The sequence below is a fragment of the Sinohyriopsis cumingii genome, chromosome 2 (genome assembly GCF_028554795.1).
Source record: "Sinohyriopsis cumingii isolate HCF-2022 chromosome 2, ASM2855479v2, whole genome shotgun sequence".
Taxonomy (NCBI): Eukaryota; Metazoa; Mollusca; class Bivalvia; order Unionida; family Unionidae; genus Sinohyriopsis; species Sinohyriopsis cumingii.
The window spans coordinates 32,112,473-32,138,834 of NC_142962.1; the positions used below are offsets into that span (position 1 = coordinate 32,112,473).

Consider the following 26,362-nt stretch of genomic DNA (forward strand, 5'->3'; position numbering starts at 1 on the left):
CGTTAGAATATTAGGAGTTAAGTTTGAATCGTTGAATCTGTGATCAAGAGAAACGTGTAAGAATGCATCACTATGTAAACCGATTGATGTCTGACAAGGCCTCGTGGTCAAACTTTACTTCCTGAGCACAAAATGTGTTCTCAGACTCAAATTTAATAATTTCTAATTATAGGCCCTGAAATCCGTCTATCTGCTGATTTTTGTAATTAAAATTATGTAGATTTGATTGAAAATATTGTCAATAAGTGTGATGAATCACAAAGAATATCAAAATAAAAATATTTGCATTTTATTTTTAATAGAGCTTTTTAACAGCAAAGTACTGTTTGTTTCTGATAATATATACCTTTAACATTGTAACAATATTTATTTTGAGAATATAGAAGCAAATTGATGTTTAATTTTGAGAACAGAGATATATAGCAGAAAAAATGGTCAATTTAGAACAAAAGTCTTTGACTTTAAAGTAAGCTTTGATTCTAAAGAAATGTCTTTGTTGATGGAGTTTGCGTCTATGAGACACGACCAGATTGCAGAAGTGCATTTAATTGTAGAATGATTTACTGTTGTTTATCTCATTAGAGATGTACAAACAGCAGAAGTGATATTTCCAGGGAATCAACCAAAGGTAATGAATGTTTATCAATCGTTTTCTGGTTTAACAAGTGTATTATCTGTAGAAAGAGATATCAGAATGAAGTACCATTCTACCATATAGCTAAGTTAAAAGTTTTGAAGATATGTAGACGCCATGCCCAGCGTTGAAGAAGTTACATTTTATGAGGTGTAGTGGTTCCAATGACAGCAGTGCTGGAATGACAATGCTCTTTATGACAGTCACAGCCGGGATCTTTTCCAGGTTCTTCCAGTTTGTCTTGAGGATATGGTCTTGGAATGAGATGGAACAGTCCTTTTTTATCCATTAAAGCTATTATGACAAGTTGAGCAGGCACAACTCTTTGCGGACTTAAAAGTCACCTCTCTAATTCCTTGTATACATTTTACTTTAACTTTCACCTGTAAATTAAAACATATAACTCATTAATGACCAGCATGTTGCTCCTTTTGTGATTTAATGGACATTGCAGCCCATATTCAATTGGACCAAGTTTCCAGGAAAGCAGACAGTTATCATATGGAACACCATTTTTAACACGACATACACAGAGCATTTTTCCACAAAACTCGAATTAATTAATTAATTAATTAATAATAATAATAATAATAATAATAAGGTAATATCCTATAAAATAATGTTTTTATTATGGAAGAAAATTTAGCAGGCAAAAGAGTGATTCAGCTGCTAGAGTTTTGGTATGGAAAACTCCTGCATATTAATAAAGACATGTATGTTTGGGGAGGGGGTATAAATACTCTCTTCCAGTTGGTAAGGCAAATGCATCATAGTTACAAAGTGAGGAACGTATATCTATATAAAATATTTAAACAAATTTGATACAAAGTGATTTAGAAAAGCAGTTAAACATTTAGCATTAAAAATTATATATTGCAGACGCTAGATAAATTAAAACCGCCATTAAAGAAGAGTGTACATTGTACGAAACATGATGCTATGTTCCTTTAAATGACTGTAAATGATGGCATTATGACATCATTAAAATGGTTTGCGTAGCAGACTAGTGACCGAATAGTCCTACCATCGGATTAGTCTTGGGTCCGCTACCGTGGCGTGTCCTTAAGCAAGGCGTTTTGCTAAAATTGCTGTGGCAGTAAATAACCTATATGTATTGTTGTGCCGAAAAACAAAACCAAACTAAACAGCTTTTTAAAAAATTGTGATTTTTTAACAAATGAATCCAAAAAATATGTTTTAATTTTAACATAGACAAATTCTTAAAATACCTGCTAATAATTTATGTGGCTAAAAAAGTGCGCATATTTAGTTGTCTTGTTCAGATTACAAACAGATAAGGATTAGTAAATGTTTGTGATTTTCAAAATATGCTGCAATATTAGAATGTCAAGGACCTGGTTTTTCGAAGACAAAAATTTACCAGTTGCCTCGGGCATCAGAGGTCTTGGGGCTTTAAAACCTCTTTTGGTCTTCATCGCCGCCAATGGCGCCATTTATTCTTAATATGCCACTGCATGTCGCAGCTTTGTAGTGAAGATTTTAATATTTCTCTCGTAAGAACTAAATCGGTTCTGTCAAATTAGCACTCAAACAGGTTAAGCCTAACGAAAATTACGATAAGTTTGACATGTTCAAACTAGGGTCAGAAGGCTAAATTTAAGAACAATAAAAAGTAGTAAATATTTTATACTTCTGTGTATGCCATAAGGTAATCATTCAATTTCGAGTGAAAACTCTGAATTCTCTCGCGGCGAATGTTGTTGTTACTTTGGGTTTAATGCTATTTCTCCGCGCTGGATAGACTATCCATACTTAGTGGAGGAGGAACCTGAGCAAACACCGATAAGAACAAACAGACCCACATGAAGCTACTGGCAGCTTTCTCTCATACCGACATTGACAGAACATGAGTCTCGAACCCACTCGGACAGAGGTGAGATGGCAGTGATCGGTAAAGGCGAAAGTTTAAGACCACTCGACAAACCGGGGTCACCAAGGCGAACGAGATTTGGACCGCAAACGAACGGAATTCACTTTTTATGTCATGTAGATGTATTCTGTGGAATAAAGTTATGAACTCTTTGTGATAGATCATGTTGTTAATGCAGGACGTATAAATCAACATAACAAGAATTGATACAAGAAATATATAAAGAGCACCGTACATTTTCAAAAAGAGAGAATGTTAAATAAAAAGGAAAAATATATATGACCTTAAATAAAGCCAGCCAATACGATTTGGGTGAAATGCAGGGTAAAGCGAATCTAATGGTGCCTATTTCTATTCATTTGTATCAGTTCTGACATTTAAATGTACGCAATAATGTTATTTTAATTTGATTTTTCTCGCAAATTGGTATTTTATCACACAATATTGAGATCTGTCAAGAAGCTTTTAGTCGGAGGTTGAGGGTTTAATTCAAAGAAATGTATGAAATGGAGATATTTTCAGCAATCGCACTTGACATTAGGTAGACCAAGATTGCGTAACTCACATAAAGATCAGTATTGGCAATGTTTGATTGATGTCATTGCGCACCTAGACATTGATTTGTCAGTGAAGTACGTGCATGATGCGCCAGCAGATCTGGGTGTACCATTTTCGTAGTTCCTCGCGCGTTAGACGATGGCAAATAACGTAAAACCAAATGTCCGCTTGACAAATGAATTGCTGCTATACTGGTTGTACCCTTTTTAACTTTCTGTTGTGGATTTTTTTTCCACATCATTATTAACTTTCCTGTATGGACAGACAGGGTATAGAACACGCTATTATTATTAAACTTGTTACATTAAACAATGTCTGAACCATCAACACTGTCATGACGTGAAAAATTTAGAAGTTGAAATCCTGTTATATTATTGATATGATAATGATGCTGGTGTAAATGACAATGTTGAGGATAACGTTGTTTGTTGTTTTACAATGCATTTTCAGCACATTATAGGTTATATGGTGTTTAGGTAATAGAAGATGAGTTACTTTCCCAAGGACAAGCCGAGACACTCAATCTGGACGATAAAGATTACAAGAAAGACGCTGATAATAACGGTGACGATAGTTATTAAAAGAGTATAACAAAAGTAGCATGAACTGTATTATGGCGAAATATAGATCGTAACAACACTTAATATGGAAAAATATTCATTGCATTTGGTGCAGGTACAAATTGCCTGTTGTTTAAATGGTTAGAAAAACTGCTAGAAAACGTTATGTGATCTACTTCTATTATATTATATTATATTATATTATATTATATTATATTATATTATATTATATTATATTATATGCTATTATATTATATTATATACTATTGTATTATATACTATTATATTATATTATATACTGTTATATTATATTATATTATATTATATACTATTATATTATATTATATTATATTATATTATATTATATTATATTATATTATATTATATTATATTATATTATATTATCTACGTATCAGTAAAAAAGAACAAAATTTATGCAGTTATTTTTGCTCGGTTTCCATTGATTCGATATTTTCCGACACAGCAAAACTGGTAGGGTTTTATGTACTGCCAAGAAAGTAAACTGGCTTGTCCATGGACATATCATGGTAGCCAATCTGTACTGATCCTGTGTTGGGAATAAAACACAAACCGTTCTGAAAAATAAATGGATAAATATCATAAGACCATATTATGGAACCTCTAATAATATAGACAATGCTGAACAGAATAAAAGAAATAAACTTACGTCTTCTGTTTCAGTAATCCTACAACATTCAGCTCTTGAAGTTATAAAATGATTTTCATTTGCAAGAAGTGTTTGTATCGGGGATGGGTAAGCTTGTGATTTACAAAATCCACGGCATGCGTTATATGTCACATTGAACACTAAACAATCCGGCTGAATCTGCTTCTCTATTGTCAGTCCTAAAATAAATGGAAAAAGGCACATTAAGATCTTTCAAGGAGCTGAATATCTGCTTCAACGATGCAACGAGATAACATAAAATAAATATAGGATCTCTAACGGGTAATGATTTAATATTGAATTTATGAAACGATTTAAATAACGTCCAAGTTTGGCGAACTCTTGCGAGCAAAAGCTGGACATTATTCAATGAGTTTCACACGTTTAATATGAAATCATTACTCATTTGAGATTCTTTTCATCACAAAGTTTCAAAGTTTTTATCTTAGTGGAAATTATTTAGATTGAAAGAAGAATGAAAAATGTCATCCATTCTGGCAGACGTTGCACCTTTCACTTGTTGTGCGTAGAAATAATCCAAAACAAAGATGAACTAGTGCTACAGTTTAAAAGCAGATTATACTTTTTACAGGCTATCAATGAAAAAAAAACGTCCTACCGAATACAAATACAAAAACATTTTGCACAGACAAAATTATATTTCAACTCAGAATATCCAATGCGTGTGATTTCACATTGATACAGTACCAGTTAGAGTGCATTAAACGATCTACGTTTACCCTAATGTCACTTTTACAACTAAACATTTCCTTCTTGCGATTTTCGTGTGAATGGAGGTTTACTGGAAGAGCTATTCCCATATTTACTGTAAAATAATTGCAACCGGATATCTTCAACATTTGATTTGGAACAGTAAACTACAGAGGTCGTAAACAAATTTTATTTGGAGTCGAAATTGCATCACATAAACTGCATAAATATGCCGTGGTTGGATAAAGTTCAGTCACTGGGGAGGCCGGTTTATGTCCACATTCTTTTGTAAACAGAGGTGAGTCTATTTAGTTCTGTAAGTTAACGTTTGAACAACGCTTGTATATAGGGTGGATTAATGGATATATAGCCCTCCCCCTCCACTCCACTTCACACACCCGCTAGCAACTGGGCAATATTCTTAATGGACTTGTAGTACTTTTTGTCTAGGATTTTTACGCCATCTTTCATATAATGATATGTTATATGTGGGGGTAAATTGGCCATATTCAGACTCATGAACCATTTATTCGCAATTCCCTTTCGTGGCTCGAGGCGAAAAACGACCGCCGAAATGTTTATTGAAAACAAATTCGAGATGGCGCGGTTAGAAAAGTTTTCCCACGATAGTAGCTAATCAGTAAAAAGAATACTACACAGTAAGTTCCTGGGTTTATTTGGACCAATCAGAATCACATAAAGTGATATGTAACACGTTGTGATATAACAAATATGAACCTATTATAGAAAAACAGTACAGACTATGTGTTAATAAAGAATAGGTCCATAAGCACCGAAGGGATGGGGCTATTAATTAATGGTATGGTATGATATGTGAACACTCAAAAAATGTAGGGGGCAATATTTTCTTTTTTGCACAAACAAAACGCATGGTACGACTATATGCGTCATATAATGCATGTAGCTGTGTCGTGGGTGGGGGTATGGGTGGGACTAGGATGGGGGGGGGGGGCTCAAATAGCCATATAATATAATTTACAATTACAAGCGACCCAAGCACCTCGAGAGCATTGTTAATGAGTTATCGAAATCCAAACCTATTATCTAAATATTTTCTAAGAGAGGTAAATGCTGCGTCAGACAAGGACCACTCTCGAGCAGATTGTGACTATTTATGACTCACTATTGTGAGAGGCCATACTTTCAAGCTTAAACGTTTTTAGCAAGGAAGTCTCAATTTTCTACAATAGGTCAACATTTTTATGTTATCGTGGACTCCTGGTTTCTTTCTAAAAAAAAATAATATCGTTTTGGGCTCCATTTTCAAAAGTCTTTAGAAAATTCCCAATTCGAATTACCAGTATCGTTATCATTTTAAGAGGGGAATAAATCAACCCTGCGTATTGATCTTTAGACTTTTATATGGTATCTGCAATTTGTCTAGTTTCGTCTGAAGAACTGGGAATAGCTGGAGATTTTTTAATGTATTAATTTCTTCATTAAAGTTTCCGTATAAAAGATAGAGAATTTTTTAAAATTTAAATTAAAGTTTACTGTTTCAGGCTTTGATGTGATTAATAATTGGGAACCAAGCCTTTCAACCTACCAGTATGGTAACGATGATTTAATAAGGATTTAAAATCAAATTACAAAGACTCTCAAAATCTACAATTAGGATGGATATTTATTTTATCCACTCATTTCTTGAAAGACAAGAAAAAATGGACCGCATAGGCAGGATAATTTAGTGCAGGATTTCTACATTTCGATTTTTGTTCAAAACAAGCATGCGGTCTAAGTTATACGAACTGAGCTGTACGCTCCACTTATGATTGCCCCTGTCCTGTACCAAAATTATGCGAAATAAACCATCTCTGAGATTAGAAAACTACAATTAGACATGTCCTTCAGCTCTATGAAACGTCAGAGCAAGTCATCATTTACACGAATATTGTGTTGTAGATATTAATATATACATGTAATATTTCATTCTATAAGTACGTAATATGTAACACGTAAAAGATTATTTACGTTTTTCAGATATCAAAACTAGCATGATCAAAACGGGATTGTTAAAGATCGAACCCAAAGGGCGACTCTGTCAGTACACCTAAGTGAGTTGCAGAACGTTCATACCATACAAAATATATGATCGCTATTACTACATTTAAAACAATATATTTTTTAAAAAATTACTTTTTCTGATGAAACTTAAACTTTCCTAGTAAGGGCATCGATACTGTAAGTTGGCTTTATTAATTCTTTCTAGAGCAGAGCGTAGTTCTGATAATGGGCGTTGATCCAGGAATACTCTTAATGCGGAGGCGCAAACTATGGTTCTGCATTAACCAAAAAATGAAAAGCTGTATGTATAGTAAAACTGTCTCGCTGTACACCTTGGTGTAAATTACTGGTACAGACAATGTTTTGGGTCACTTCTGTCATTATTATTGTGTCATTATTATTATTTTTAACTTATGTATAAGAAGGAAGAAAAAAACACATCACAACATTTCAGTATATCACTAGACTGAGAAACAGGGTAAGAGAGCTGAAAACCATTATTAGGACACTTTCAATGGCGGCGGGAGAATTCGAGATGCCCTGCTTTACTGCCTTAATATAAGGTTTGTGAAGAGTTGCTCCCCCCCCCCCCCATGGTGACGGTGTAATACAGTGAAAATTGACGCTATCCAGTGCCTAGTGACAGAGGTCATTTCCTCTTTCCCACCATATCCCTCGTGCCATCACTAAAATGTTTTCTTAAAAGTATGAGGTTTCGTAACCAGATTTAATATTCATATATTTCCTCCCTATCAAGCTTAGAATTTTACCATGATAGCATGCATAGGTGATTTAATCGAACGATGTTACTGACAGACATTCATTACTACGCAATTATGCTATTGGTCTATGAAGACAGGAAGTAATACACTAGTCTGGTACCCATTTTGATTGCTGTTGGGCAATAAAGACAGGAAATAATTCATTAGTCTGGTACCCATTTTTATTTAAATATTTATAATACAGTCAAATACTTTAAACGTTAACGAGGTAGTTTTAGACATTTTGTAGCATCGTGGTTACAATTTTGCTGCTTTATACTTGATGTTCTGTCTTAGATATCTAATAAAAAGACTAATCTCTTATTTCATGTCCAGACACAAAAAAAACGTATTAACCACTTTGTTCGCAGGTCCTAGAAAATAATGAAAAACTAAAGTTGATATAGATTCTGGTTCATCAAAATAAATATCAAAGCTCTTCTGATTCGTGGTTATCTATTCTGGCTGGAAGTCTTATTGTCAGAAATCTCATACGATAGGATTTTAACACTCTGTAAAGAAATTATCAAAAACTTTAAGTTTTAAATTTATATCAGAGAATTTATTGACCATGTGTAAAACCTAATTAAAACACATGTTGATATGTAAGAAACGGATGTCTACAAATTAACTAAAACATTTGAATTAGGTTTTTAAAGGTTTTTTAAGGTGCAGGTTTAAAGATTTTTATTTCGCAAAATCTTTATATTTGAAAAATGAAATAAAAACAAAATAATAAGTACTCGATATTTCAAAAACGAAATAATAGTAAAATAATTAGATAAAAGTACTCATTATAATTTATGGTCAGGTCATAAAGTGTTTTCAAAGTGAATGCTTGAACATGTCCTTTCTGGACAAGTGTACAGATGTTAGCTGAAGGTTGTCTCACTATATATGACTTATAAAAAGTAAAACCATTGAGAAAAAAAGAAAGAAAAGTAACTGTAATGTCTGGAGAAAACTGAATTTACTTTGAAAATAAATTCACCAAGGTACAAATCTTTCGATTGGATGTGGAAAAACTAATGTATGAAACTCATATCACTTTAATTGTATCATCATTTGATAATAGTAGTAATAATAATAATAATAATAATGATGAGGACTTTGTATAGCGCCTAATCTTTAGAAGCTCTAAGTGCTTCACAACATTAGACAACACCTATAGCATAAAAAAACATATATAATGATATGATTACAAAAAAAAAAACACCATGAAATTAGAAAACATAAAACACATGCTGAAAATATTTAAGGTAGGAAACATTATTAGGTCTTTAAGTTTGTTTTTGCAGTCGAAATAAGTGAGTTTTAAGAGCACTCTTGAATGGGATCACTGTGTCTTTGTGTCTAAGTTCAGTGGGCAATTCATTCCACGATGCTGGGCCCTGGTATGCAAAAGAACGCTGTCCATATAACTTCGTTTTCATAGTGGGAATAATGAGTATACGATTGTCAGAAGAGGAGCGTAAGTATCTTGCTGGTGTGTACACATAGGTGAGGTCGGATAGATATGTTGGACTGGAATCCCTCAGTGAAACGTAGCACAGGGAACAAATGTTGTGTTTGATTCTGGATCAAATGGATAGCTAGCGTAGGGTACAAAGCAGCGGGGAGGTGTGCACTTATCGTGGTACTCTAAGTATGATCCGATCAGCTGTGTTTTGAACTTTTTGATGTTTCTGGAGTATACACTGAACTGAATCAGACAGAACTGAGTTACAATAGTCCAGTCTTGAAAGTACTACTGAACACACAAGTGTTTTAGTGGCATCAAATGAAAGATATTTGCGAATGGTGATGATGCATCTCAGTTCAAGATATGCTGCCTTGCATATGTTCATGACATGTTGGTGCAATGTGAGAGTACTGTCCAGAGTAACACCTAGGTTTTGTACTGACTGTGTGAATTTAGTGTTGATGTTACTGATATTTATTGATTGAGGTAAAGGATGTGAATGAGAAAGTCTTTGGGTTGTTATCAGAATGGCCTCAGTTTTATCATCATTCATCTGCAGTTTGTTACATGTCATCCATGATTTCACATCAGAAATGCACCTCTCTACACCTTGGATGGTAACATCAACTTCAGTTGGGTGGCTAGATTTGTATAGTTGGGTGACGTCAGCGTACAATTGGTGAGACACTGGGTGATGATATATAACACTTGAGAGCAACTGAGTGTATACAGTGAAGAGAACAGGTCCAAGGACAGATCCCTGTGGAACACCACAACATAGATTAACTGAGCTGGAGTGTATTCCATTTGCAGATACAAGTTGTGTCCTGTTGATCAAGTAGGACTTGAACCACAGTAAGGCTGTATCATGAATGCCAAATACATGCTGGAGACGGGGAAGTAATATATCATGGTCTATTTTGTCAAATGTTGCAGAAAAATCAAGGAGGGTGAGGACTGTAATCTTTCCGCTATCCAAAGCAGAGAGAATGTCATTAACTACTTTTAGAAGAGTAGTTTCAGTCCTGTAGTAAGGGCGATATGCAGATTGTACATTGTTAAAAAGACAGTTTTAATTCAGATCAGATACAAGCTGGGATATAACAACCTTTTCTAAGATTTTTTATATGAATTGGAGATTAGAAACTGGGCGGTAGTTCTTTAAATCGTTATGGTCTAGTGTTGGATTCTTCAGCAGAGGCTTTACACTGGCAGCTTTTAAAAATGATGTGAATTCCCCGGATGAGAGAGAGGTATTAATAACATGAGTTAGTGAAGGCAATACTGGACCTAAGCACTCAAGCAGCAGTGATGTTGGAATTGGATCAAGTTCACATGACCTTGGTGTACTACTCTTCATCACGATTGTACGTACTGAATCCATAGAGACAGGTTCAAATGCTGCTGATGGTTGCCGCTGAAATTATGTATCCCAACTGTATGGCGACGACGAGTCAATTAAACTTGTGTTGTCAAGCTTATCTCTAATGGTTTGTACTTTGTCAAGGAAGAAATTTGCAAACAGGTCCGGAAGGTCGACTGTAGAGAAGGTACTGATGTACATTTGTTCTTTGATATATGCCCTCATTAATACGTGTCTTATTGAGACACATGTCCTCATTAACATCATCGTGTGATGCCTTGTTAATGCACGTCCTTTTCTGATACATGTGTTCGTGTGTTACATGTCCTTATTAGTACACGTCTTTTTGTGATACACGTATTCATTAATATTTTTGTGATTTATGTCCTTATTAATAAACGTCTTCATGTGTTACACGTCCTCGTGCTATACATAATTAATTATTTCATGCAGTTATCTTTGAGATAATTTTCATTGGTCATGAGAAACCTTGATTCCCAATTTAAATGAAATGTGAGATCCATACTTTTTGTGGATGTTACTTTTACTGAACATGGTCATGGCCTATACCCAGGAGATCTATAACTAAATTATCTTCTTATTAGAAAGAAATATATCAAGGAGAAATAAATTCATACGTTTTGATGGTAATCATGTTGCTTGTGTTCTGAATTCGATCTCAAGTGTCCGTATATACCACAGTATCAGCAACCAGACTATAACACGGTTAAGTTGAACGATTCAAGGGTGTTCTTTGTGCGTCATTTCACACTGTAAACATTAAGTCCACACTATATGTGGTTTTATTAAGAAATGTACCAATATCTAATATACACCTTTATGGCAGTGAAGATAGAAACATTACACATTCGATATAGTTCACCGTGAATTATAACGGATATGTACCTCTCACTGAAATAGATTTCTTGATGAAAATGTACACCTGTTTAACCCAAAACTAAACCCAAGTCATCGAAACATGTGACGAAGACCACGATGACCTTTCTGAGGTAGATTAGAAAATCGGCAGTCGTTGAAATGTATCATTTCACATGCTTCTTTAAATAAACATGAACATGAATGACAAATAAATTTGTATCTAAACATGTCAGCAAAGTCACTTATGTAAAATGTAGGTCACAATGACCTTATTAGATGAAAAAGCACAGTTCTTACTGAGATATGGAATTATTAAATGTTAACAGTGTTTTAACTAAAGGTATTTGAACGTGAAATATATGTTACATAAACCATGTCTTGTAGAAAGAACTTAATTTCAAAGACTCTTCTGATAAAGTTTTACAATCATGTCATGACCAGTACTAAAGATCCTTTACTAACTTTAAAAATAATTCTGTCGTTATTTTTACGTTGGATGTGTGCACTTGACATATATACGCAATCTGAACATAATTTTACTCAAAACGTGTGAAAAGAAATGTCATTACCATAGCAGATTTCAGAGTTACAATCTGTGAAAAGAAATGTCATTACCATAGCAAATTTCAGAGTTACAATCTATGAAAAGAAATGTCATTACCATAGCAGATTTCAGAGTTACAATCATATTTCAGTGATGAAACTTTAATAAATGCTTCTCTGAGTCTTCAGAAAATACCGTGCCTGGTTATCAATGAGTTCCCACTTTTAAATTTCTCATAGCTATCTACTGCATATCAACACTCTAAAAATCTTATGACAAAAAAGAAAACTGTGCAACTGAAATGAAATGTCAGATTTGTTTCACTTATGACTAAGCTATCCAGTAATGCCATTGGTTACAAATTCGGTAAAGTTTTGACACAGCTATGAAGATGCGTAAGATACAGCTAACAGTGTACACACTATTTTACACTAAACCATATGTAGCGATTCAGCTGTTATAGATACAGCTAACAGTGTACACACTATTTTACACTAAACCATCTGTAGCGATTCAACTGTTATAGATACAGCTAACAGTGTACACACTATTTTACACTAAACCATCTGTAGCGATTCAGCTGTTATAAATACAGCTAACAGTGTACACACTATTTTACTCTAAACAATCTGTAGCGATTCAACTGTTATAAATTGTCTGGTTCAAGTTAATATAGAAGTTTTTATGAACTTTGGAAAAGTTGAACTGGGAACTAATTTGTGGCCACATATTGCATCAACAAACGTAGAGGGTAGAAATGCTTCAGCCACTTGCTTCCATGACCTCTGTGGTACTGGGTTCAATCCATGATGGTAGCATATATAGGACCAGTAAATCACGTCACCTATGTATTTGAGATAATTATAAGCAGAAGAAAGCTTATCTTTAAGAATGGATGTAGCATTGGTTAAAAAGTGGTAAGAGAGATGATAGACTTACAGTTAATAAACTTGCACATAATATCAGACTAGAAATGCGTACATAGGACACAAATGCCCTCGCCAATAAGTATTCTGCCGCAGAAAGCAAGCTTTCTGCAATAATCGAGAGTAGGGTTCAAAGTCAAACGTGGGCTTTAACCTCTTCAAATTTAGCGGAAAGCTAGTTTAATTCGTGCTAGACTTCGTGTCAACGGGGATTTTCATCCATGACGTCTTTCAAATGTGGAAATGAAATGCGTGACGGATTAACAAAATGAACGATGGAACCAATGAACACAAACAACATAACTATGTGCCTCCATAGATATGGCGAGAGCAAAAACATACCTGAACTGTGCGCTCTGTAGATTCAGAACAGGCGCTACACATACAAATTGAAACCGTTGTTATTAGAATAACATTGGAATATATTGCGCACTCGCTTTTTATATATTTATAAAGGAAGCATGGATATCACACTGGTAATGCACTTGCTTAGCATTTTTATAGTCTTTTATTGTATATATGATCCTGACACGGTTATGTGATTGCCTCTCCAGAGTTGGGTTTCTTTTTCAGGTTCTCAAGTATTTTACCATCAAATGCTACCTTAAGAGTTTTCAAGAGCGTATGGTTTAATTTGCTTTAACTTTTTATACAATCAACGCTCAATAAATAAAATATGTATATATCTACGTGACTCACCTACTCTGTGACAACCTGGTCGCTCCCAGCTGTGTGGCACACACGACCCTGCAGTTAGTGTCAACAGCAGCAAGATCAATCTGTAACAAGTCCGTATCGCACTATTTAAGTCCATTCTAACAATGTGTGGGAAAAGTCCCAATAGATGACCACTATTCAACATCTTAAAATTAACAACAATTTACAGCTTCACTCGTTTATCTGATTCCAAATATATGAGGTATTCTTTCTGCTTTTACTCAATAAAAGCTCCAGTATGGGTCGCATCAACTTAACAGTTGTCCCCTAGAGTTGGAAGCACGTGAACGGCGATCTAATAAGGATGGCAGTTTTAATGGACTGAAATGATATGGCTCATTGATTCTGTGTCCCTGTGATGCTTTTATAATATTCGGTTTCAATCAATTTATCCTTGGTGATGTTAAACCTTGTCTATCTGTAAATAAAAGACAACATAAAGATAAAGGTTATCTAGATACTGAAGACATATAGAGATGTTAGTTTTATAAATCAAGTATTAAATATCAAAGCAGTGGCAATCTAGATGAAGGACAACATAAAGTTATATTGCATAAAGATGTAAATGAGAATATTAATAAATATAACTGTGGCAAATATTTGCTTGTATTTGTAACTTTATATAGAACAAAATTAAGCGTTATTACAAACGTGAATCGGTCTCCATAATGTTGAGTGAAACTGAGCAATTGCAACCGTCACCGTACTGCACTCAGCAATACTATAAACTAACATAGGTGTAACAAGGTGAGACCACTTTTTTATAATGCATCAAACAACAAGTTGCATCTGCCTATAATTATTTTATTTCTTTAAATATTACCTTTTCGTCTTTCATAACATTCTGTTAAATTCGTGAGTGTGTTATCAGACCATTTGATGCTTATTTACTGATATATTTTGGAATTCTTTCTTAAGATCTCTTGCGATTTAAGATATTCGAACTGAAAAGTAAGCTTCATGCTCAAACGGAATGTTATTGTTTTATTGGCTGTCACAACAGACGAGTAGTGGTTGTTCTGACCTAATCTTTCAGATGGAAACTGTTAAACCTACAAAGGGTAAGTTTATTTGGCAATTTTAAAATACAATGTAGCTTGACAATCACGTTTCTTTTCAGTAAGGCATTGAAATATGACTTTCGTGTGCAATTCATTCTTGTGGATAATTTTCCTACCGTACCTTCATACCTGGTAGTTTGTTTGTCTATTTTTTTGGTGCCTAAATTTCTTGTTAATGCCCCCAATTGCAACTAATATGTGAGTTGATACATTCTGACATGTGTAGGCATGTTTCAGGGCTGAATTAAAATAAAAGATATTTTCACCAGTTTAAATGACTTAAGGATATTTGAACATCTAATAACCTGAAAAAATATGAGATTACAAAGCGCTAAAATGTGTATTGGTTTTGCATTTTTATCAATGATTTATTTCACCAAATGTATATGTCCACAAATCGCTCATTATTGCAAACATTCACATTATTAAACATCTTTAAAGTGCTCCATACAAAAATTGGTGTCCGAATGATATTCTTAACAAAGCCTTCCCCTTCTCTATCAATGGTGACATCCACTGAAATAATTATTATCATTTCTATTGAGTCATTAAAAATATTATACATTGACTAGAGATCAATAGCTAAAGCGATTGTACATTTGTGTCTCCATTTTCGTTTTCTTTCTGCAACATGATGGTTGTTTTACTGAAATTGTGTGTTCGCATATATGTGTTATTACTTGCATCTGAAAAATGGAGTATTGCATTATCTTATTTTGCTCTGGCAAGGAAGACCTCTCCATTTATTTTACAGTTACCACCCCACCCCCATTTTTTTCAGGAATGAGCGCGAAACAAACGAGACGTTTCCTAGAGTTACGATTCTTTTACAGCAAGATGGCTAAAATTATGTCTGAAAATGATTCAAAATGCAAAGGCTTCCGGTGGTTCCATCCCACAGACGCTTTGCTTACCTGTTTACGCTCGTCCCTAATGATATTTGTAAATTCGCCCCTGGAAACCCTAAATTTTTAATAAGGTTTTGCTGTGACTGTACCCATAAAATACGTTCACCAAGTGCAGTTGTTTGTATTGTAATATATGAGATACATGGATAACACTGCAAGTGTTCAGCTGTTCATAGGGAAACAATGTCAATACCGTGACTTGACAGTCTAATTACATTGCCGTGACTTTACAATATCATTACAAAACTAAGACTTGACAGTCTAATTACATTACCGTGACTTTACAGTATCATTACAAAACTAAGACTTGACAGTCTAATTACATTACCATGACTTTAAAGTATCATTACAAAACTAAGACTTGACAGTCTAATTACATTACCGTGACTTTACAGTATCATTACAAAACTAAGACTTGACAGTCTAATTACATTGCCGTGACTTTACAGTAGCATTACAAAACTAAGACTTGACTGTCTAATTACATTACCGTGACTTTACAGTATCATTACAAAACTAAGACTTGACAGTCTAATTACATTACCGTGACTTTACAGTATCATTACAAAACTAAGACTTGACAGTCTAATTACATTACCGTGACTTTACAGTATCATTACAAAACTAAGACTTGACAGTCTAATTACATTACCGTGACTTTACAGTATCATTTGCAAAACTCAGACTTGACAGCCTCATTATAATACAATGATTTTACTGTCTCATTACAAAAGTGTGACCTGAGTCTTTTTACAATACCGTGACTCGACAGTCTCGTTACAATAACGTGCCTTGGCAGTCTCATTACAATACCTTGACTTGATATTATCATTACAATAATGTGCCTTGACAGTCTCATTACAATACTGTGCCTTGACATTCTCATCACAGTAATGTGCCTTGATAGTCTCATTATAATACTGTTTTGTATTTAGTATTTCATTACAAAACTGTGACTTGGCACTCTCATTATAATACAGTCTCATTAAAAATGTAGTTATCTCAGAAATATAGTTACAACAATTTAGTTTTTCATTAAATTTTATGTTTTTTCTTTCCCACCTTATACATTACAAATAATGACTGTATTCATTATGTAAGATAAAGTAATAAAACCAAAAACGTGTTGAGAAATTCGCTCACATAAATATTCTTAACCGCCTCCCTGCAACCCACCCCTATCCCATTTTTAGAGATAAGTATAAGGTCATCGTCATCATCATCATCTTTATTTCCTTCCATGGAAGATAAGAATAAAGACTGCAAGACGAGTTATCTTCACGAGATTAACCAAGACAAAAACTGCGAGACAACAGTGATTTGCAGACAAGGCGTTTTATGATGATGTTCGTTAACATGTATAAAGCTGAATACAAATCCATTGAAAACTTGCATAATTGCCTTCATAAGGTCTTGTCAAACACTACATCCATCTCCAAGTCAAAATGAGTACACGTACACGCACACACACACACACACACAGACACACACAGAAACACGCAATTTGGTCGTTATACGCATCTTCAGATGATGACTGCAGTATGCACCAAAGCTAATAGTGAACCATTGCGACATTCGTTGCTTTCGCATGATTTTGGGATACACTACATTCAGCTGCAAGCATATAGGGCAATAACTCTTGTAAAGTGTGAGGGAGAAAAGTAATTTGTCAATATGCGCATGCTCACATGATGACCAAAACATGCATAAAGTGTCATATTATTATTATGATCATTATTATTATCATCATTATTATTATTATTATTGTGAAAAATTTGTAGAATACTTTTTGTAGAGATAATATCACAGTGCATTATGTGGGGGCCAGCGTGACACGCAAACATTACGTTTGACGTATAGGGTAGACTATCCATAAGTTGTTGACTACGAGGGATGTAAAATCTGTCCTCTTTGGGGCATGAATTGGATGTTAATTAGGACTCGCTTGGCTAACGGTTGGAGCCAAATAAGAGTGCAATGTTAAAACAAGGTCAATAGTGGTAAATAATAACAGACTGAGACGATCAGGGACAAGTTTAGGAAGTCTAGGGCCATTTGAAATATGTGTCATAAAATTAAAATTTCCAGAACAGTTATTAATAAAGGCGGACTTGAGAGGAATTTTCTTACATATATGAGAGCGATAACAAATTCTGGCGGTTAAAGAAGAAATCCTGGTTGGCTTAGTTAAACGAGCGTGTGTGTATTCCGAGACGCGTGACGGAAATCATGTTTCTAAAACAATATCCCTCGCGATATTAGTTAATCCATGTTTTTTATGAGGGGAAGGTCTAAGGGGCCTCAAGATCAGTAAAAAGTAATCTTCTCGTTAAATAAATCGTCCAAGAGACATGTAAATATTTTTACTTATGCATGATCTACAATATATAGATGGGTGGGGTAAGACTTCCATAATAGATTTTCACCCTAGGGTGATTTTTCTAAGCAGATGTGTTCCTCTAGGAGTAAAATTAGACCAGAAGATATTTCTATATTTCTATACGACACCGGAAAGATCTTGCTAAAGTTATATATTAGTCACGATACGTGGCTGTGTATAAATGGATAAACATTTTTTTCCCTTAGATTAATATTAAAATAACTCTAAAATAATGTATTTTATGACCATGATAAATATACTGATACATAATTTACATGGGACTTATTTCATTCTGATAAGAAATCGTTCGAATGTATATATATATATATATATATATATATATATATATATATATATATATATATATATATATATATATATATATCTTTGCAACTCGCCCCCTCACGTGTTTGTGTAATGCTATAAAAGCCCCCAATAACCAGTGATTTATTAAAATATCAAGTATATATTTTAAAAACGTAAACGTTTTCTGGCTTAATCTGCCGAAGCCTGTTTTTGATAGAACCTTAAACTTGCAATTCAAGGGTCCTAGGTTCGATGCTAGCCCTGGACAGCATGTGTCGGCTGATTGAATGTGTCCTTGGGAAAGGTACTCATCTCCCATTTCCTTGGCATTATATATCCAATATGTTAAATGTGCCATTCAACCGCTCCCACCCACCCAGTCCTTGTCGCATTATTAAATTTAGTTCATTCCACTAGGCCGACAATATCGACAAAACTAATCAATACTGACAGCTCCATTGCATATAAACATTAATAGATAGACCATAGATAAAACCGTAATTAGTCGTATTTTAACAATGGAAAACTTGCTTGCGACGAATGCTCTCTAGTCACACAAATTTATGAAACATGTTTGCATGCAATCATCGTGAGCATTAGGGTTATAAGCGTGGCAGCGTTTACAGATGAATATAAGCAGCACAAAATATGATTATATACCAATATTCACAGACAGCAGGAACACTCATGACGTTCAAAATAAAAATATCCCATACAGACATATAATATTAATGGCAACAATGCCAACGTCAATGTTTCTTTCCAATTTAAAGCCTTAATTTTAAAATTCTCCTTTTTTTAAACGTTACACATCTTAAAATTGCTCTAGACAATCAAAGAAATAGCTCGATAAGCTTCCTTAACCTGTATTTGAATGATTCTCACATTTTTCTTTCAAAATAATATTAGAAACCGTAATTGCTGCACATAACTAGAACATAATTTGTTTCATTGAATTCTTTCCCCTCAAAGTCTGATGAAACTGATTGCGTTGTAATGAAAAGTAAGCTTCTAGACTATTTAAAAAAACCAGTGATTTTTGACCGTTTCCTTATTTATTTCTGTTTATCTCCCATATTCCTGTAAAATACCGTTTTCATTTCATCTGCTTGTAAATTTTATACCAAATATGTGCAAGTTGATTGCCTCATGTCAGGAACCAACCAATCAGCATGTGAAAGACGGTTAAATACAAGGAATATGTATGTATCTATCAGCATAAATTGTGTCTTAAATTCTTCAAACCATCATTTCGATGGCAGATTTGTCAGCAACTAAGTTTACGTCGTTTTATTCCACTCATTCACATATATAATCTGTTTCTGGCAGACTGAATCAATTTTTATTGGCATTTTCCACGTTAAACTAACTTGATGGGTTCATTAGCTTACTCTCTTTCACTCATAATTGTCTTAAATATGTGATCCCTTGACGAATGTAACCAAATTACATATTACCGGCTCATAAAGTTCTCAAACGTTGCGTTGTTTTCCTCGCAGTTTCCATAAATAAGATATATTAAACTTTATTTGGTGAATTATACTCCCGAAATGACAAATTATGTTCGACATATAGACCACTGTCTGTGCAATTTGCCAGTAAATATTACATTCGAGTTAACAGCGATTTCCAGTTTACACGTGAATGTCTCCTCCTTCGTAACACTTTACTCAGCATCATTGATCAGGATATCTCTGAGTAAGATTTGAAGTTGATTAAATTTTTTGAATCGTGGGACCCGGACTGAGCGTGCCATTCGAGTAATGGTTGTATTCGAGTATTTGATGTTTGAGTTCTCGAAGTTTTACTTTACATCAGTTTTATTTATATTTTCATCGTAGTGAGTTGCTGTGCCAGAATAGTGTGTTTGCAAGTCTGTGTTCACGTCTCCAGTTAATTAGTTTGTAGGTTACTGCCTACCAAAATCAGTTTCTCTATTGCAGCCGTTTCCATTAATGTGCATTGGAAGTTTCATGTAGATTCTTCGTGAAACCTACCATGGGAAAATTAAACTCAGTACGTTTCCCCGTACCTGAAACCTCCTAATAATTCTTGAAAGAATTGTTTGATCCATAGTGTCACGGTGTTATTATCACATTTAAATGTATCAACTGAACTCTACATAACTAAAGATGCACGCAAACACATATAAATATTTCCCGAACATGTAGCTATCGTTTGACAAGACTGACATCAATCAATGTGACATGGAAGCCATTATTGCTACAGTAATATTCTTGTTATTGGAGAAAATTAATCGTTTCCTTTTTTGGGTGGGATGGGAGGACTACAATTATACATAAAAAGATACACTGTTATTGGCTATTTTGTCAGCTAATGCGACAAACATGTCATCATTGAACCAATAACACTTCATCTAGATTGCAAAATAAATTTGCGCGAAGGCATGACTATTTACATAAGCTGTTAATATGACAGTTAAGTGCTCTCTGAAAAAAAAACGAACGTACCAATTTAATCTGTGTATAACATGCATGACATGTAAGTGCTCTCGCGAATACATGAATATACTTAAACTGTGTATAACACGCATGACCTTTATGTACTCTCTCTCTCTCTCTCTCTCTCTCTCTCTCTTGCATGAAATTATTTAATCTATATACAACGTGGATAACACGAATGTACTGTACTTAAGCTGTGTATAACATGCAAGACATTTAAATGCCCTCTCATGTGCATGAATGCAATGTACTTAAACTGTGTAAAATACGGCGTCATCCAACTGAATTTGGAAATTTTATCTGTAATTTGATAGTTCACCGACAAATCCAGGTTTACTTTGGTTGCTTGAGGTCAGTAAAAGAGAAAATAGCACAGACCCTGATCTACCAGTGCATTATGCTACAGCAGATCTAGGTGTATGTTATGGACAGCTTGAGGCGTGTTTAGTACTAATATTAGTAACCCTACACCTATCTCGTGGACGGGGTACTAAATGAGCATATACGTGCCAATGGAGCAAGAAGGGTGTGATTCACATCCGGCGCTCTTTTAGCCTAATACAAAAAATTTGAACATATTCCTTGCATATAATGCAATAAATTGAGTAGTCCTCTTTTTTAATACCGGAAGTATCGCAAATCATTGTAGAAATAGTTGTGAAATCTCGTTTACCTTATTTATTCGGTATTTTCGTTTAGATCGTCCGCCATATTAGTTCAAATAATGATTAATTCCGTTCTCAGCCTCGTTTGTGTGTCATATAAGGACATTGAGGCCCCATTTGGAAACGTAAGCAAATCGTAGTAAAAATATGGTGCGGTTTGAGTCAGAAATTCTGCGCATTAAAAGTAAATACGGTTTATCGGCAACTTTGAAATTCCACCAAGAAGCCATTATTCACAACTTGATTGATAATAACATAGCGTAAAATATCCAAATATGGTATGGCGAGCCTTACATAGAAAAGGTGTCACAGCGAGAGTCTCGCGTTATCTGTCATGACGGACACGGTGAGGTTAGTGTAACCATGCCAATTTATTTTATCGTGCAAGGGCTTAATAACTTCAAAATAAGCCAAACTTCTTTCTCGACATGATTATACTTATGTAGTAGATTTCTACACTATTTGTTTTTCTGACTTTAGTGACGATTTTTTTGTTGTTGTTGCTCCATTACATGATATAGGATCAGTTCGTAGCCTCAGTCACAGCAAATCAAGTTAAGGCTGCGACATCGTAGCTATAGGCGTGTTATACATGAAGATACATGATAGAAGTCCCTTGCATAAATTGTCTGTACCGGAAAATCGGTTGAGCCGTTTGTTAGAACGAGATATGGATAGTCTAAATTTTTTGTTCTTGTTGGCTTAACGCCATTTTTCAGCACATGATAGACTATGCATCGCTGCCAGTATAACTGGTGGAGGTGTAACCCGGAAGAAAGAAAAAAAGAGAACCACCAACCGACAGAAGCTAGTGGCAAGCTTCGCACATGTTCAGATAGGCTGAGCCTAAGACTGGAACCAACGCGGACAGAGGTGAGATGGCAGCGATCTGTAACGGCGACAGCTTTAGACAGCTCGGCCACCCGGGACCCATAGTCTAAAGTAATAAAGACGGTATCATGGTTATGAAGTCATGAAGAAGAAAAAAATGATGTCACTATTTTAATTGAGACAAAACATAAAATGAAAAGTCACGAAAAAGCAATGAATACAACAGAAGGAAATGTCATTAAATTTCGCTACAAGAAAACGTTCATTATAGGTATGATCAGAAACAATACTGGATTTCTGCAACACGCAGCAACTTAGAATGAAACATGAAATGAAGGGTTGTCACACATCTGACTCCCCTATTTCTGGGTCAGTCGGTGTATTCGTTGACATAAATATTTTTATTTGTGAAGAACCCGTAACAGAGCTTTATTTACTTGTAGGAGATACACACCTTTACAAAAATATTGGCACTTAAGCGCTGCTAAAATCATATTTGGGGGGGGGAAGGTAAGGGGGAGGGGGGGGGGGGTGAAAGGGGGGAGGGGGAGGGGAGGGGGAGGGAGGAGGAGAGAGATTATATATGTCTATAGATAAGTAGGGGATATTTGATACACTTTAATGGCATGTGGAGAACACAAATGGACATTTTCACTCGGCATCCAAGCTGTTTTTGGTTCAGACTGGACACACGTTCAGTAGTTAACTCAGCGAGGCCTATAATAGTAAATACTGACTTTTAATCTATATTTATGGTTGGAATCTATGTTTCACTTCCAAATTATACCATGATGCAACAATCTTTAAACGAGGATCACGTGGGCCTTCTATCGCCCAATTGATATACATATCAGTAATTGACAATTTAATTTGGCATCATTTTCAGGCATATATCTGAATGCTATCTAACAATAACTCTTGAAATACTTTTGATATGGATTGATCTAGTGAGTCTGACCAAACGCTGTTCAAGAATATGCAAATATTCTCATCGTAATCAATTTCATTTGAGATTCAAATGAAAGAGCATGACAAACAATGTATTCTGCGGAGGTAAAGCGTTGGACATGGATGCCATGTCACGTCTATAATATTTATAGATGTCACCCTTAATCCAACTCATACCGACCTTTATGATTTTATTTTATTTCAACATCTGCTTAGAAGGTATTGCTAATCAGATCACTTCAATTGGCGCATATGTCGCTTTAATATTCCAGCCCATCCGCGATTTTTATCATAAAAACCTGAAGACCAAGTAGGATCAAAATCTACTCAGAACTGCATTTCTTCTATATCGGCTACAATCTCTATTTTTTCAGATGCATGTATGTGGTCCGTCATCAAGCTAGTTTCTAACACTGATGATGTAAGTCCATACCCCAAATTTGATCGAAATCTGTCAAGAAATTCAGCCTCCGGAATAGTAATAAATTCAACAAATCCGGATCAGAATCAAGTGATTGATATGCATTGATTTCACGCATAATTAGAACTGTACTCATGGATTCAAACCTATATAAGAAGTTTCATTCTAATACGGCAATTACAAAGGTAACAAGCCAACCCAATCAGAGGCTGATCTCTTATTAGTACGCACTATATTTATCCACAATCAATTCTGCAATGCCTGAGATCTTGTTATAAGTGTTCATACTATACAAATTCTGCTTAAATACCTCTTCACTAAAATGGGTTTTACAATAGGAGCAAGGTCAACCACATGGATGCCAGATGAATTTATTAATATCGATATTGCTCATAATCAATACTTGTGCAAGAATTTGCTTATATAAGCTTGAAGACAAAGTTCCGTCAAATTTTATAGGAAATTTAAAAATTCTAGACCGTTTAGATATCAATCTGTGACAAATAAAGCAGGTTTTGACAGAGGGACGAATCTAGACGGAGGACGGATACAAAGAAATACCATGGGGCCATTAATCTAATAAAAATGCGAGTTTTATGGGAACCTGCTTTTATATCATCTTAAAAGGAACACTGGTGCATAAAACAAAAACTTAATTACACCCAAATCGATAAATATAGGCACGTGACTAATTCAATCTAAGCTTCAATAATAACCACCTGCATATAAGGAGTACCCGTGTATAAAGGCCAAGTTTAATAGGTCCCGTATATACTTAAATTAATTTATCATATACCTGTATATCAATCCTAACTGTTCATAAAAGCCACTTTTAGACGGTCAGCTGGGTATTTCCGTACACGGTTTTGAATATGCAAATGCATCAAGAAATAATCTTATTAAGAATATAAACACCCACGATAGTTTTCAAGATAATTATACTCTTCAAGAATTAACCACAATTTCGAACACATCTAAATATTTACCGATGCTTCTTTTCACTTTTTCCAATAAAAATGGATATTTCTTTCAAAATCAGTGAAAAAAATGAGGTAGAATTGCATAGATCTACTGAAAATATGAAAGAATCTATGAGGAAAAAATGTCACGCCTGGTGTCAGCAATTTGTGATGAAACACCTGACGACAGAAGATTATACAATTATTTGTAGTTCTGCTCCATCAATATTGGAGATTTACCGATCTAAATTGTAGGCAACTATTCGATGTTCAGGTTCTTAAAAGAGAAAGAAAAGAATCTGACATTTTTGCATGGCCCTTATATACAGTTCGTCGCTATAGAAAGGTGACCACTAAAACCTGTTTGACAGTATGTAAACTCCGGTTATTTAGCTGACGTGCCTTTTAACTCTAATACAATCACGCATACATTGTATTTTTAGAGTAAAGAAGCATTCTTTCAAATTGCTCATAACCCATAGGCGAATGCGTGGCAAAAATATATATTATCGATTTTATAAATAAAACTACCTACCTTTGATCAAAATTCCGAGATATTTTGAATTAAAAGCCACCGTTTTCCCTTCAAATGATGAAATCCGCCAGATGGTAAAATTGACAATTTAACGACTGTCTACGAAACTGTCCATATCAGCTAATAAACTGTCTCTGCCCTATACATCTGCTATCATTGTTACATACTATCACACACTAACACTAATTTTATACGGAGTATATTGAATATACCGGTGAAATTGAGGAAAATAAAGATTGATAATTTTGACAGACAAGTTCCATAGGAAATAAAGAGCACCAAAATGAGTAATTAAGAAAGCAAATGTGTTATATCGTGTGGCAGTAAACCTGGCATACACCAGTGCTTAATATTAAGGAAGGTGTATGCAGCATAATTAAAAGAGAAAGACAGCAGCCAACAAGTAAAAAATAATCAATATATCAGAATCACTAACCCCAGCTCAGCAAATGAACTTGTCTCTGTGATCCCTTTCTTTCTCTCCCAACAGTTATTTTTATGCGTTAATCCATTAACATTGCTAGATGATGTATTCCACACAACTCCGCTCGTGTTAGAGTCGATTGATAGAGTTGATCAGATAGAATGATCATAATATAGCTTTTCCCTATTGAATGGTGGGTGGCAAATAATCATAACACTAGTAGGCGAAGCAGTACCCACGCATAGATTCAGTCCCTGACCAAATGTAACAGTGATTTCGAAAATGACATTCTTGGCGTATGTTCAAGTTGTCAGTACCTGGTAACACTTTTTCAATTAATCTAAATAGTACACCCAGGTATCATCTCAAAGACCACAAATGTCGAGTAATCGTACGTCATAGAGGACGCAACCAAAATAAGATAAGACTGCATAGACAGTTAACAAAGAGCCTGAACTCAAATTTAGCCCGTTTTCCTATTGTAAAGATAGAGAAACCTTCCGTTAAGAATACCTCTTTGATGTTTGGCTAGTTTAGTTACCAAGTAACAGTAATACTTGCAGATACAAAACAAGTAACACCCTAACAAATAGATGCATACACAAAGCTGTTTATCTTGGGATGGTCCGAAGATAAAACATTCGCCTAAGCATTAGAGTTAATCCCTTTTTGAACAAACTTTCAACAATTACTACCGCCAACCTCGAGATATAAATCACGTACAATGCAATATGTCCTTCAAA

At 34.7% G+C, this 26,362-nt stretch overlaps 1 protein-coding gene across 2 annotated transcripts; it reads right to left on the reverse strand.

Annotated features, from left to right (window-relative positions):
• Nucleotides 1-281: 281 nt before the first annotated feature.
• Nucleotides 282-26,080, reverse strand: LOC149804577 (thyrostimulin alpha-2 subunit-like). Of its 2 annotated transcripts, none has more exons than XM_089932829.1 (4): nucleotides 25,632-26,080; nucleotides 13,702-14,137; nucleotides 4,332-4,510; nucleotides 282-1,017 (listed from the first exon to the last, which is right to left on the reverse strand). In XM_089932829.1, exons 2-4 carry the CDS (start codon nucleotides 13,862-13,864, stop codon nucleotides 916-918), a joined length of 444 nt encoding a protein of 147 aa, XP_089788955.1. In that variant the 5' UTR covers nucleotides 13,865-14,137; nucleotides 25,632-26,080; the 3' UTR covers nucleotides 282-915. The 2 variants fall into 2 exon arrangements, with proteins under 2 accessions (XP_089788955.1, XP_089788962.1); XM_089932836.1 differs by lacking the exon at nucleotides 25,632-26,080 and adding an exon at nucleotides 25,196-25,473.
• Between the last annotated feature and the right edge of the window lie 282 nt (nucleotides 26,081-26,362).